The sequence below is a fragment of the Anas platyrhynchos genome, chromosome 3 (assembly GCF_047663525.1).
Source record: "Anas platyrhynchos isolate ZD024472 breed Pekin duck chromosome 3, IASCAAS_PekinDuck_T2T, whole genome shotgun sequence".
NCBI lineage: Eukaryota > Metazoa > Chordata > Aves > Anseriformes > Anatidae > Anas > Anas platyrhynchos.
In genome coordinates, this window is record NC_092589.1 from 84,952,369 (window position 1) to 84,967,451 (window position 15,083).

General features: G+C 39.6%; 1 protein-coding gene across 8 annotated transcripts in view; it reads left to right on the forward strand.

Moving 5' to 3' along the window:
* The window catches only part of UBE3D (ubiquitin protein ligase E3D), an 83,989-nt gene that overhangs the window by 34,425 nt on the left and 34,481 nt on the right, over nt 1–15,083 (forward strand). For 4 of the 8 annotated variants that reach the window (XM_072036245.1, XM_038177397.2, XM_038177400.2 and 1 more), the window contains exon 9: nt 11,739–11,877. The exons of 1 other annotated variant lie outside the window; for it this stretch is intronic. In XM_072036245.1, the coding sequence (XP_071892346.1) occupies nt 11,739–11,877 (139 nt within the window). Of the gene's footprint in view, nt 1–1,597; nt 1,797–11,738; nt 11,878–12,796; nt 13,037–14,359; nt 14,451–15,083 lie in introns of those variants that run through there. 3 more of the 8 variants (XR_005264663.2, XM_072036243.1, XM_038177396.2) reach the window with 3 other exon arrangements.

Sequence of the window (15,083 nt, forward strand, 5' to 3'; positions counted from 1 at the left end):
CCCAGGAGGTTCTGGCTGAATGTGAGGGGACTGTGAGGGTGACAGAGCACTGGGACAGGCTGCCCAGAGAGAAATTGTGAAGTCTCCTTCTCTGGAGATACCCAAACCCCACCTGGATGCCATCCTGCACAATGTGCTCTAGGTGATCCTGCTCAGCAGGGGGCTGGACTAGTCTGGCTTTGAGCAGTAGGTCAATAGCACGCTGCTCTGTGTCATCTGCATCCATCCCCAGTGCAGTAGACTAGTTACGCAAAACATTAGGTAAATAACAAGCCATCTGTCCTAATTTAGAGTGAAGTGTATCCCAGGAAGGTATCAAGAAGTGCTAAAGGTAAATAAAAGTATTTCAAGGTATAGGCAAATTTAGTCCTTCGTGCTGTGCTGTAGGCATATCTTTGACTTCAACCAAGAAAAAAACCTGCAGTCTACAGTCATGATAGAACTGTTGCTAATTTGAGATGGTGATGGCCATCAGCAGTGCTTCCAGTACGATGCATTGTTCATCAGCAGTGATGTGGCTAAAGCAATCTGTATTTTTATTGTTTCCAGCAAAATTATTTTAATTCTCTCCACCTGGGATGCAGTAAGACATTCTAAAACTGCAGCTTAAAGTCTTAACAGCCATTAAACTGAAGCAGCACTTTCTAAAGCATTGGCCATGCAGTTTCTATGAGAGTAATTTTTTCTTTTGGTGGGACTACATTGCTTTGCTGCAGTTACATTGTACGTTGGAGCTATGCCAACTATTTTTCATGGTACGGATCTTCAAGAGCAGTCACAACAGACTTTAGCCAACACCCAGCAAGAGCTAAGCTCCTGTGCTTTCTTGGTTTTGTACAAGAACTCCTTAATTAAGCAAAGCTGCTTCTTTGAAGAGCAGTGAGTTCTGCTTTTGCACCCAGCTAAGCAAAAATGACGTAAAGAATGTTAAAAAGCAGTTTAAGGAAAGTATATTGTGAATGCATTGAATTGCCTTCCATGTTTTCTTACTATTGATATTGTATTTATAGGATATAAATTAGAGAATAGCTATTAGAGAGTGTCCAAAGGAGTGCTACAAGATGGTGAAGGGTCTGGAGGGCAAGATGTATGAGTAGCAGCTGAGGTCCCTGGGTTTGTTCAGCCCCCAGCAGAGCAGGCTGAGGGGAGGCCTCATGGCGGCCTGCAGCTCCCTCACGAGGGGAGTGGAGGGGCAGGCGCTGAGCTCTGCTCTCTGGGGACAGCGACAGGACCCGAGGGGACTGCATGGAGCTGGGATAGAGGAGGGTGTTAGGGAAAGGTTCTGCACCCAGAGGGTGGTCGGGCACTGGGACAGGCTCCCCAGGGCAGTGGTTATGGCACGGAGCCTGCTTTAGTTTCAAGAAATATTTGGACAATACTTTCAGACATATGGTCTGATTTTTGGGTGGTCCTGTGTGGGGTGAGGGGTTGGACTTTTGATGGTTCTTTGGGTCCCTTCCAGCTTGAAATTATTCTAGTCTATGTATATTTGAGCATCACAAGCTCAGCAGGAGCTTTGTTTTCTCTGTGAGCTTGTATTCCTTAGTCAGATGCTCTGATGAAAATTATAACTAACTGATGATTATTTTTTTTGCAGCTTGCTGCTTTTGCAGCTTTAACTTCTGCCACAAAGTCTTGATCTTGCAGATAAATGAAGAATTTCCCTCCCCATATGCAGTTACTGTTATGGGGTGGCTTTATGGACCTAGATGCTGCTATGCCTTTTTTAGACTGTGGTTTTGCTGGTAGGACGTGTCATGGGAAGTACCTGGCTGGCTTGGGATTTTATCTCCAAGGTCAGTTCCCTCAAATTAAATTTTCTCTTCATTCTATGATCAGCCTATTTTTGCTTACCTGGTGCTGAAACTAAATAAAGATGATAATGTCATAGATGTACTCACTGACCATCTGTGCATGGTATGAGTACTGTCATGAATTTTAGATTTAGTATATTTGCAAATGTTCATGGTCCCACTCATCTAGGTGAATGCAAGTCTGCCTTATCCATTGGTGCTTGATTTAGCTTTTCAGGCATTTGTTTTAGATACCGTGAATCTTCAGCGTAAAGGTTGCAGGATAGGTGAACACCTGCTAATCCTTCCCTGTGATACTTAAGTTTTATTTCAGCTTTTTTTTCAGCTGAAGCTCTGTTTTGTGTTCTGCAGATACTGTACAATTAGTGCTGTTTTGCAGTGGAATGAAAGTACTTTATGGCTGATAGGTTTTACAACTGAAAAGTAATGCTTTGGAAATTACATAGCAGCCAGCTGGAGGAGGCAAGGCAATGTAAAAAAGCAGTTGGTGCACACCCAAAAACCTTTAGTCTGGAGAAGTATGTTGAGCATTACTTGGAAATTACATGCTCCAAGGCAAAGTTACTCCTGGACAGGATTAAAATCTCAAGATTTATTGCCATGAAAATAGTTGTATTTTGTGGAGATAGGTTTCTGTGCTTTGAAGGAGTAATCTACTTGTAAACAACCATATCTGTGTTGGCACAATGTGCTAATGCTGTTTTTCTGTTTTCATCCTTTTCTACTTTGAGGGAAAAAAAATCTGTGGGCTAAACACAGGACTAATTTTTACTAATAACTTTTTAGAATAACTGCAACAAAACCATTGTAGTTACATTTAAGTAAAGAAAGGACAGCTGAGTCTAATAAAAATGTTGGTTGATGTAAACAAAAAGAAAGATAATTTGACCTGTACATTGCAAATTGAGGTAGGCAGCTTTTTCTTTTCTCTCTGACTTTCTGTAATTAATTTAAAATAATCAAAGCATGTTGAGAAGTAGTAAAATAATTTGAACTATATAAATAAATTGAATGTGGTTAAGATTCATATGGAGTTGTCTAATACAAACAAAACCATTTAATCCCTGTCTTTCAATGTACTTTTTAGCATGGGGTCCTTAATCTATGCTACGTATTGGAGTTATAAATGGGAAAACTGCAAGTGTAATATGTTTTAAATCACAGAAGCATTCATTCAATCAAATAGCATAATTTTACTTAAAAGACCCTTTGAAATATTACAAGAACATTTGATACTTCTTATGTCAGCCGTTTTGAAAGATATTATGGCAACGGGCAGATGGTACTCCGGTGAGGTTAAATTTGAATTTGCATTACAAGCCTTTCTTATTAGTATTAAATAACTTGTCTCTGTCAAATGGTAACACACGGAAAGTTGAAAAAGGACGTAATGTTATGTAGGATAAAAAGATTAAAACCAGTTTTTGTAGTGGATATTTAGCTAACTTCTTTTGAAGCACATGCCAGAAGTACATAGTTGCTCAATTTAAAGTATGCATTGCACAGAAAAAAGAATTGTAATAATGGTTGTATGTGTATACATATATAATATATACTTTATATTACTTAATATTCATTTATGTACAGTTATATAATCATATAATAATATACAAATAATTTATGTGTAGTTACATAATATGTGATGTAAATATCAGTAATTTTATGGTAAGACTACTTTACAGGAGATTAGAAATACTGTTTCTAAGTTAAATAAACCTTCATCCTGTCTGTATAGTGATGCATTGGAAAAAAGGCTCACAACTTAGAGATGCAGCTAGAATACTTCTGTTGCAGGCCTCTGTAGTCCACTACACTAAACATAAAAAAGCAACCCCTCATATTGTGGGTGCCTGGATTACTGCTGTATGTCCTCTTACTCCCTTTGGTAAGTTCTACTACTCTTGCTCATCTCCTTGTAAGGACACCAGTGGGTTAAATTTTCATTCTTGCCTTCATTGTCTCTTCAGAGAGATTTGATACCTGTTAATTTGGAATACCATGCAACTGGTTATCCTAGGGAAAGGATAAACTCAAAAAGGGTAAGCTCAAAAAATCACTTGAACACTCCCAGCTATTGAACATGAATAATAAACCAAGTTAGAACAAGACTGCAGATGTTTGTTTTAGGAGGAAAACAGTGTCTTGATTCTGTAAAGAATTTTTTTTCCAAAGGATTTTGGTGTAGGCTGCTGTAGGCAGTGTGAAAGCACTGCACTTCTTACTGTTCCATATTATTTAAATTTTGGCAAGAGTTTAGAAGCTAATGAGCATGCATTGATTTTTATGTCATTTTTAGATCATTGCAAGGATAATTATAAGTATAAATAACTTAGCCTCCTGGTATATTAAGTATATAGACACATCATCAACTGTAATTTAGAATTGTTTTTAGATTAAATCATTTTTACAAATAGTTATTTAGTTTTGCAAGTTTGTCCTTTGGTTCAATAAAGTCATCTGTCATTTATATCAGTGCTGCAGCTTGTGGAAAGGGCAACTTTAACAAAATTCAGTGAACCCTGAGAGTTAGTGCTGAGCCTTTGTCAGCTTTTCTATTAGATTCTTCAGCATGGCTTTGATTCAGCAAAACACTGAAGCCATGACTAACTTATAATAATCTCCTTCAAGTGTTTCACAGCATTTGGAGCCCTTAAATGCAAAGCACATTTACTTAGATTGTAAATAAACAAGTGAAATTAACCCAGTGCCTTGGCAGTAACATTGAATAGTTCTCTGAGTATGGGCTTTTTTATTTTCCAGTTTTGATCTCTGTAGACTCCTCCAAGTTAATGTAAGTAGCTTGGTAAATCAAAGATGGTGATGGGGAAGCTCTGGAAAGGAAAAGAAAAAAAAAAAAAAAAGGGCTCACCTATTCCTCTTCAAAAGCAGAATGTTTTGTCTGTTGCTGAGACAGTTGCATTTTAAAGTTATTATCATGCATGGTAGAGGATGATTACCACTGATAAATGGCTTTGCCATTAATGGAAGAAGCAGAAACTCAATTTCTTTTGGAAAAAAAAATGCAGTCTAGTAAGAATTCTTGTCCAGCTTTTCAAAATCTGATAAGACTCCCAATATTTTTTTCATGATTTCTCTTACTTCACTGATATACTGTGAATATGTTTTGGTTTGTTTGTTTTGTTTTGTTTTGTTTTGTGAAGACACAGGACGTTATGGGTGGGTTCCATGACCTGCTGAGTAATTGGGTTTGTTTGCTAGTACTTAGAGTCAATGAATTAAAAGAAAGTACTTAAAGTCAAGGAATTAGAAATATAAAATGTAATTTATTTTTTTTTTTTGGTGTCTTAAACCTTGCTTTTAAGGACACTATTTTCCCATCTTACTCTGTCTTACATAAACATGGTAGCAACTCATTGGGATCAATTCCTTAATGACCATTGGAGAAATCCCTGATGAATTAAACGTATGTATCTGAAAACATTGTGATCAATCACTTCTGCTGGAGAAGTAATTGTTTTACCTTTAGTTTTATCTGTAGTCTTATCTGAATACTCGTTTTCAATTTTTGCTCATCTCATGCTTTCAGAATTAGTTGAATTAAGTGATCACAACCAGTCACTATGGGCTTAAAAAAGGCAGATTCTGCCTGACTAGCCTGATCTCCTTTTATAACAGGGTGATGTGCTTAGTAGATGAGGGAAAGGCAGTGGATGTTGTCTATCTAGACTTTAGTAAAGCTTTTGACACCATTTCACACCGTATTCTGTGAAGAAACTGGGTGTTCATGGCTTGGATGGGTGTACGCTTCGGTGGGTAAAGAAAACGGCTGGGTGGCCAGGCCCAAAGAGTTGTGGTGAATTGAGTTAAATTCAATTGGAGGCTGGTCATACGCTGTGTCCCCCAGGGTTCAGAACTGGGGCCAGTTCTCTTTAACGTCTTTATCAGTGATCTGGATGAGGGGATTGAGTACACCTTCAGTGAGTTCACAGATGACACCAAGTTGGGCATGAGTGTTGATCTGCTCAAGGGTAGGAGGGCTCTGCAGAGGGATCTGGATAGGTGGGACTGATGGGCCAAGGCCAGCTGTATGAGGTTCAACAAGGCTAAATGCTGGGCCCTGCACTTGGGGCACAACAACCCCATGCAACACTACAGACTGAGAGAAAGCTGCCTGACAGAAAGAGACCTGGGGGTGCTGGTTGACAGCTGGCTGAATAGGAACCCACCAGCATGCTCAGGTGACCAAAAAGGCTAACAACATCCTGGCTTGTATCAGAAACAGTGTGGCCGGCAGGACCAGGGAGATGATTGTCCCCTGTATTCTGCTCTGGTGAGGCCACACGTCAAGTACTCTGTTCAGTTTTGGGCCCCTCACTACAAGGACATTGAGGCCTTGGAACATGTCCAGAGAAAGGCAGCAAAGTTGGTGAAGCGTCTAGAGAACAAGCTGTATGAGGAGAAGCTGAGGGAGTGGAGCACAGCAACCTCAAGGAAGGTTGTGGTGGAGTGGGGTCAGCCTCTTCTCCCAAGCAAGAAGTGAAACAATAAGGACAAGAGGAAATGGCCTCAAGTTGCACCTGGGGACGTTTGGGTTGGATATTAGGAAAAATTTCTTCACTGAAATGGTTGTGAAATATTGGAACAGTGGTTGAGTCACCATCCCCGGAGGTATTCAACAGATGTGTAGACGTGGTTTAGTGGTAGACTTGGCAGTGCTAGGTTAATGGTTGGACTTGATGATCTCAGAGGTCTTTTCCAACCTGAATGATTCTATGAATTTCAGAAAAGATTTTCTAATATTTTTTAAAGAAAAGCAAATTTCCCTGGATTTCCCATTATTATTACCTAAACAGCTTTGAAAACAGCACTTCACTTTTTAAAAATGTCTTGCTCATATTGCTGTAGGAATTTTACTTTCCTGGCTGTATTTCTTTAACTGGTTATGGGAACGTGACAATGATATCATGCTCTGCATTTTTTCCTTCACACATCCAGTTCTTTAGAGAAAGTATTGAAAAAAACAAGGCGGCGGGGGGGGGGGGGAATAGTCTCAGCTTTTTCTTTTTTTTTTTCTTACCTTCTTTTTTCAACCTTCCAGTTTGAAAGTTTAGCACATTGCACATAGTTATGTCATATCAGCATCTAGCATAGTAGCCAAATATGTTGCCTCTTTCTTGAGTAGAATTTTACTCTGTTCACTTTCTGTACTGCTTTCAGTTCTGACACTTACGCTTGAAGCATATTAAACAGCTTGATTAGCATTCATCATGTGGTTCTTTCTCAAAAGGAAAGTTATATGAAGGTCTTGTTTTATGTTTTAATCTTATGTCTATTTGTTGTGTTTCCATGGCCAAGGGTATGGTATATTTTGTAGTTGAAACAGAAAGGGTGAGTTTGGGGTGTCATTTTTATTTGTAGGGGGTTGCATCTTAAGTTTGGATTAACACCAGGAAGAGCTCTGATTTTTGCCCTTATGGGACAGTATCATTACCACCAACTCTTCTTCCCACCTCCAAACAAGATTTTCCTTTCCAGTTGCCCTGTACCCACAAAATTGAGTGGGTAAGTAAAGCTGAGGTAAAAGTACTAAGTCTCTCAATTTGGCTCACTCATTAGGGAGTATAGTAGTCTGAGAAGAATGTATTTACTTGTAGCAGTTGGTTTTGCTAGATGGAAATGTCATATTGAGTTTTTGCTAATGTTGTCCCAAATAAATGTCACTTGTTTGTCTGGTATATATGCTGATGAGCTCCATCAGTAGCTTTTCTCTATGAGGTAACTAATATGGATTTCTCTCCACTATTCAGACACCGATTTTCAGAAGAACTTGAAACATGCTAAAACCTAATATATTTGAGATCTTTCTTAAGAAAAATTGGTTGAAATATGCTAAGGGGCTTAAAAGTTCTCAGAAAGGGGGTGATAAAGAAATAAATGGGAAAGATGGAGCGACAGACATGATGCTTAGAATAGTTAGGGTTAGTGAGATCACTGGCAGGAAAACTGAATGATGATGACTTAGAGAGGTGGATTTAATGTCCTGTGGAAAAAAAAAAAAATCAGTCTGACATGTTCTTTTCTGAACTCAGAGCAGCCTCCTAGTTTGAACCATTTAACAAGTATGTTTCACTACATCTTTTTGTTTTAAAACCTGATTTCTGAACCTGACTCACATCTCCTTCAAACACCGCAAAGGTCTATAGTGGTGAGGTTTTATCTATCAAAAACTCAGTCTGAGGTACGTAGTCTTGTGTGCTGTGATGATTTAGGGAATCTGTGAAGAGTTTATTAATTTTTATTCGATACTGAGAGTCATAATTTTTATTGTCAAACTGAAAAGCCCAGAATCTCAAGGCTTTTTTTTTTTCAATATAGAAAAAGCAAATGTTTGCAGAAAGATGAATTGTACAAAACACGAGTCACTGTGCATAAGTTATTTTTCTTCTTAACCTCACCTTCTTCCAGCTAATCTGTTGTTTTGCCTCCTCTTTATGTCTGTCAGACAGCATAATGAGCTATGTTCTCAGGGACTTGTTCTGGCTCTTTGTTCCCAAAAGGTGCAGGCTGGGCCCAACCTACTTTCCCTCAAGAGCAGATTAGAAGCAAGAATTCATTGCTGAGTGAAGGTATTAGGAATCAAGGGAGAAGAGCACATGCATGCAAAGTCCCTCGTGTATCGAAAGTTACCATGTGCACTTCTGAATCCTGCTGATTTCTTTTTTTTTTTTTTTTTTTTTGTGTGTGTCTTTTCTTAGCCCTTCCCAAAACTCCCTCTGGCAATTTGCCCTATCTTAATGTCAACTTGAATTACTCTTTCTTTAAAAATTAGGATAGTGAAACACAGTTTCATTTACATGGCTAAGGAATTCTCAACCAGACCAAACTGTTGGCATTTGGGCTTGGTTTGGGTGGAAGCACTGAGTTGTCCTCTATTGGTACTGGCTCTCCTGAGGGTCACTATCAACTGATCTGGCTAATTCAGTAAATAGAAAATAATCAGCTTGCTTTTCTGTACTGGAAAAGACACAGTCCTCTTTAGACAGGCTCTATGAGACTAAGATTAAAAAATAGGGCTTGTTTTCTTTTTGTTGCAAGCAGACATTTTTCTCCTTCCTCTACAGTGAAGATTATAGCAAAATATTCCCCTGAGTCTCAGGGGTAAAGAAGAACAAAGAGGCATGGTCTAACAAAGCACAAACTTCCCACAAGCACTTGTGTTAGATGCTGCAAAAGGACAAGTCATAAAGACTAATTCCTAACATGAGTGTTCCTGGAGCTGTAAGTGCTAGGACACACATGGTTTGTTTGTAATAAGGGAACACACTGGAATCGTTTCAGGAAATGCTCATAACCGAGCTATTAATAAACAAGAATTATAATATAATTGGGCTAGATGTTTTTATGGAAACAGTCCTTCCCCCATGTAAACCAACAGCCAAAAAAATGCCCTAATGCAATGTCAGTGCTGTAAGAGTTGGGCTTTAATATGAGGAGGCAGCTCCAAAAAAATCTTCAAGTCATGAAGTAAAAATAGAATGGGGATACTGAATTAAGTTGTAATGCTTTGAGTAGTGCCTGGAGTTACAAAAGGTTTCTTTGCGGAGGGGCACTGCTCTGTGGAAATGCCTTCCCAAGCCCCAGGACCTTACAGTATCACCTCCAGTCTCCAAACTCTCTTACTGTGTGTTTGAAGATGCCTTTTGACTTGCTGATTTGTGAAAAATTGAAAGCCCCAGTTTTGCTAGCTTTACCTCAATTTACCTGTATCACCAGTCAAAAACGTAGAACAGAGACACGGTAAGGAACGTAACAAAGGTTAGTTTCTAATTATGTGTGGAAATGAAGTTACAGAAATATGGTGAAATATGAAACTCAATTCTAGATTACAATTATGACGACTCCTTGGTTGCAGGCAGCTCAGTGCCTGTGATCTAGAGCTGGATGTTCTCCCCTGGCACATCCCCACAGTCTCTGGACCAGTCAGGGCTTCGCCTCTCGCAGGCTATTTTTAAAGAGTCCTGCTTCCTTTTAATATAGATAAAGTATCCAGAGGTTTAGCTGAAGGTTTGTACCTTTCAATTGTGAAAATACTCCAGGGTCTCTTCTGAGCTCTTCACCTAGCAGGCAGGTTTTGTGCGGTAGCTTTAAACAGCTTTTCCAGCTCTGTCTGGCACAGTTACAGCGCCTGAAGCAATTTCCAGCCCCATGCTACATATTATGAAGGCTGTTGCTGTGCAGCAGGTTTTGGCCTCAGTTCTTTGGTGTGGTGTTGGCCATGTGGGGAAACCTTTGTGCAAGGTACTGCCATTTGAAATGCCAGAGGGTGCCATGCCAGACACCCTTCTTTCTTCTCCTTCCGTATATGGTTTATATCTCCTCATGTCAAAGTGACCTGTTCACTCTGGCTTTGGGCTGAGAAAGACATGGTGCATCTGGTAATTTAGAAGTGATATAATTCTCTTTTATTGTGAATTAAAAGCAAACAAACAAAAGAGAGCAAGAACACAACCCTGTATTTTTTTTTTTTTTTTTTTTAAGGAGATGAAGGCCCCTCTGACCTTGTGTGCACTGTGGGTTTTGCTTCTGTGTCTTGAAGCAGAAGTGGATTATTACATACCCGTAGATAAGCAAAGGAGGATGAGAAAAAGGAAAGGTTAGAAAAGGAAAAAAACAGTTAAAACTCAAGAGGCCAGTTTCTTACCTCCTTAAAAATGCAGCTTAGAAAATAAAAATATACTGACTCTGAAGAAAGATGTGTAACTTAAGCTAAGTAGAATATGTAGAAGAGCTAATGGTGGCACTGGGAAGAGTTAATAGTGGAAGCATATGTATAAAAAATGCATATGTAAGGCTATATCTAAGAAGCAGGACTTTACAGACAAGGTTTGTTAGACTTGAGGGAATGAGTATCATCCAGAAGGACACAGACAGTGCGAATACTTGCTTAGTTTTCACTTGCAGTGAATCTTGCAGTAATGCCTACTCTTTTATATGCTTATAAAAATTCAGCTGTTTCTAGATAAGACTAAAACAAGCAGATGAGTTCAAGAGCAAAAGATTAGTCAATTTGAACAATTTGTCTGCAGAAGAGCTGGAGGAATTTAGAAATGAAAGCTGATGCCAAAGTTGTGTATTGAAATCTTGAAGTCTTGGACATGGAAAGGTAGCAAACATTGTCTTCTAAAATGTAATACTTCCAAATCTGCTGAGAATTATCGGCGTCTGCCTTGGTCTGGAGTATATGGTACTAGCTGGTCAGATAAAATTAGTAAATAACTGGATCACTAATCAATCTGACAGTGTGTGCAGGCTTGTTTCTTTAATGCATAATAGGATGTAGAGCGTTCTCATGTTTTGATTTAATCTTGTTGAACTGATCTTGTTCTTCAGCACATGGTAGCAGGAACAGTTTATAGAAACATGCTTTCAGAATGTTTTACAGGGTGTGATTCGCTCTAAAAATCTTAATTTTTTTAATACATCTAAAGCAGAAAGCTGCATAAAAGGAACTGGGTGTGCTTAGTGTTAAAGAGCATCATAAATATCAATTTTTGAAATCATGTCTGTCCCTCCTGTGTTTTCAGAAGTGAAAGGACAAAAAGTGGAGGCATTATTTTCCAGCTAGAATGCTCTATGTGTAAAAACATCATATGATGGGAATTTGCTAATGGCAGTTAACATTTGGTTCAGAAATATTCAACTTGGAGTAAGATATGTGAGTGGATTGTTCTAGTGTATGCTAAGTTTTCCTTTTGAGTTATGTATCTTTCTGTAAATTGGCAGTAGGTATAAAGTGCTCTAAATGCACCTGGTATTTCTGGCAGAAACACTTACCTGTGACTTACAAGGAGAGGAGTGACAAGTGAGGAGAATCTTTTATCACAATACTATGGCACATTCATTTGAAGTACTTGTTTTTCAGGTGTATTTTATATATATAAATATACTTCTTTTAATTTACAGACTAGCTGATGCATGGGAAAATGATTTTGGAGTTCATCCCTTAAAGTTTCCATCAGAAACTTGTCTGGAATTATTGCTGATACTGGGATTGAGTACCACCTCTCTGCCCCCTTCACTTCAGTGCATGAACTCTTTTCAGGTAAGGAGCAGCTGCTATTTCAGTATAATGGTGTTATTTCTAGGAAATAGAGACATCCCTGGGGCCCATAAGCCCTTTTAAACTAAATGTTTATCTTCTGGTGTTGCATAACTCTTCATTAAATTATATATAGCAAAGGAGAATTTCTTTTCATCCTCGGTTTTTCCAGTAGTGTTGAACGTAGACCAGGGCAAGCAATGCCATTGGGTTTTTAAACAGTGAATCACTTAGTGAATCAATTAGTGTTTGAAGTAAGAACATAAAATTTTCAAACTTAGTCTGTAGTAGCTAGAATATTCAATAATTTCAATAATTCTGTTGAAATGCATCATTATATAGAGTCTTTTTGTCTTAAAAAAGTAATATATATACACATAAGTCTTCAGCTAAAAAATAAAGATTGACTGGTGAAAGCCAGTTGGAGCAATAGGACAAAATACGCAGGCCAGTATTAGTCGTGAAGCATTCACAGTTTTGTCCCACGTGAATGTCTGTGTTACTGCTGACGTTCTCACTATTCATGGAAATTTGCCTCAGAAAACCATTGTTGCAGGAGTGTTAAATAGTGATTTGCATGATCTAAGCATGTTTCAGAACAAAAGCAATACATACAAGTATCTTGATTCATCATCATACAACAGATCAACTCATCCTTTTTTCTTTTTTGATACTTGTCTTCCCTTGTAGTAATGTAGTCCATTAGCTGTGTGTTGATAGATGCTGAGCAGTAAACGTACCTGAAGCTGTGTTTGACAGCTATAGAATAATGGTCATCTTAGTGGAAATGAGTGTCCTAAAGAGTCCGTAGCAGAAAATCTTGCACCTCCTATTTGTCTGCATTCTCAGTTTTCAGTTAAGGCAAGAGAATATGTAACTTGTGCTCCTGAAATATGTTCAGTGAAAGGTAATCTTATTGCAGAATTTTGGAGCCAGAAGGAACCTAGGAAGAAGATGTCCATAAAACAAAATCAAGTAATTGATTTATAATACAGTTACAGTGATGGACAACTGCTGAAAACACATCTAAATGTTAGGAAATAAATATACGCCTGCATTGTGTCCTTCCTTTGTATCCTGTGAACTTGGAAACAGAGAACCTGTGTATGGAGCTCTCTCAACTGAACAGCAGCCATTTATCATTTCAAAATGATGTTTTAGTACCAAAGGTCAGGATTGTTACTGGATTGTACATTTGGAAGCCATAAAATTGAAGAATATCCTGTTTCAAAGATTGGTAAATGTCGTGGTTTAACCCGGCCGGCAGCTAAACACCACGCAGCCGTTCGCTCACCCTCCCCCCTCCCTCTCTGGGACGGGGGAGAGAAATGGAAAGTGAAGCCCGTGAGTTGAGATAAAGACAGTTTAATAAGACAGGAAAATAATAATAACAAAATAATAATAACAATAATAACAATAATAATAATATGGTGATAATAGGGAAATAATAATAATATGTACAAACAAGTGATGCACAATGCAATTGCTCACCACTCGCTGACCGATGCCCAGCCTAACCCCGAGCAGTCCGGCCCCCTTCCCCCGGCTAGCCACCCCTATATATTGTTTAGCATGACGTCAGATGGTATGGAATACCCCTTTGGCTAGTTTGGGTCACCTGTCCGGGGTCTGTCCCCTCCCAGCTCTTACTGCACCCCCAGCCTGCCCGTTGGCAGGACAGAGCAAAAGGCTGAGATGTCCTTGGCTTAGTATAAGCACTGCTCTGCAACAATTAAAGCATCGGGGTGTTATCAGCACTCTTCTCATCCTAAGCCAAAACACAGCATTCCACCAGCTACTAGGAAGAAAATTAATTCTGTGCTAACTGAAACCAGGACATCTATCCACCCCTTATTCCATACCATTTATGTCATGCTCAGGTTACACTCTTTTCCATACATTCTAATTAGTCACCTATAGTAATCATGGTAGTGATAACATACAGTGTAATATACTAATTAACATGGTACAATTCAGTTTATGGGCTATTCTCACCCAGTATTAAATCTCCTTGAGGTACACACCGGACCTCTCCGTTCTTTTGCATCACCCACCAAGTGTATCCAGGTCCCTGAGCGAAAACAATTCCACGAATAGGTTTGCCTTTTCCTGAGGCAGGAGTAGCCCAGACTGTTTTACCCAGCATATTTTTTACATGCACTACAGGAACCTTATCCCCATCTACAGTACGTAACAGGTTTGATTGGGCAGGTCCAGCTCGGTTGGTAGATCCCCTAGTATTGACTAACCACGTGGCCTTTGCCAAATGCGTATCCCAGTTTTTGAACGTCCCAGCGCCCATTGCTTTCAAGGTAGTCTTTAACAGGCCATTGTATCGTTCAACTTTCCCGGAGGCTGGTGCATGATAGGGGATGTGATACACCCATTCAATACCATGTTCTTTGGCCCAAGTGTCTATAAGGTTGTTTCGGAAGTGAGTCCCATTGTCTGATTCTATTCTTTCTGGGGTGCCATGTCGCCATAGGACTTGCTTTTCAAGGCCCAGGATGGTGTTCCGGGCGGTGGCATGAGGCACAGGATGTGTTTCCAGCCATCCAGTGGTTGCTTCCACCATTGTAAGTACGTGGCGCTTGCCATTGCGAGTTTGAGGGAGTGTGATGTAATCAATCTGCCAGGCCTCTCCATATTTATATTTCAGCCATCGTCCTCCATACCAAAGAGGCTTTGACCGTTTGGCTTGCTTGATTGCAGCACATGTTTCACAGTCATGAATAACCTGTGCTATAGCGTCCATGGTCAAGTCCACCCCTCGATCACGAGCCCATCTGTATGTTGCGTCTCTACCTTGATGGCCTGAGGTGTCATGGGCCCATCGGGCTATAAATAATTCACCTTTATGCTGCCAATCCAGGTCCACCTGAGCTACTTCAATCTTAGCAGCCTGATCCACCTGCTGGTTGTTTTGATGTTCTTCAGTAGCCCGATTCTTGGGCACATGAGCATCTACGTGGCGTACTTTCACAGCCAGGTTCTCTACCCGAGCAGCAATATCTTGCCACAATGCAGCAGCCCAGATGGGTTTGCCCCTGCGCTGCCAGTTGTTTTGCTTCCATTGCTGTAACCATCCCCACAGGGCATTTGCTACCATCCATGAATCGGTGTAGAGATAAAGAACTGGCCATTTTTCTCGTTCAGCAATGTCTAAAGCCAGCTGAATGGCTTTCACTTCTGCAAACTGACTCGATTCA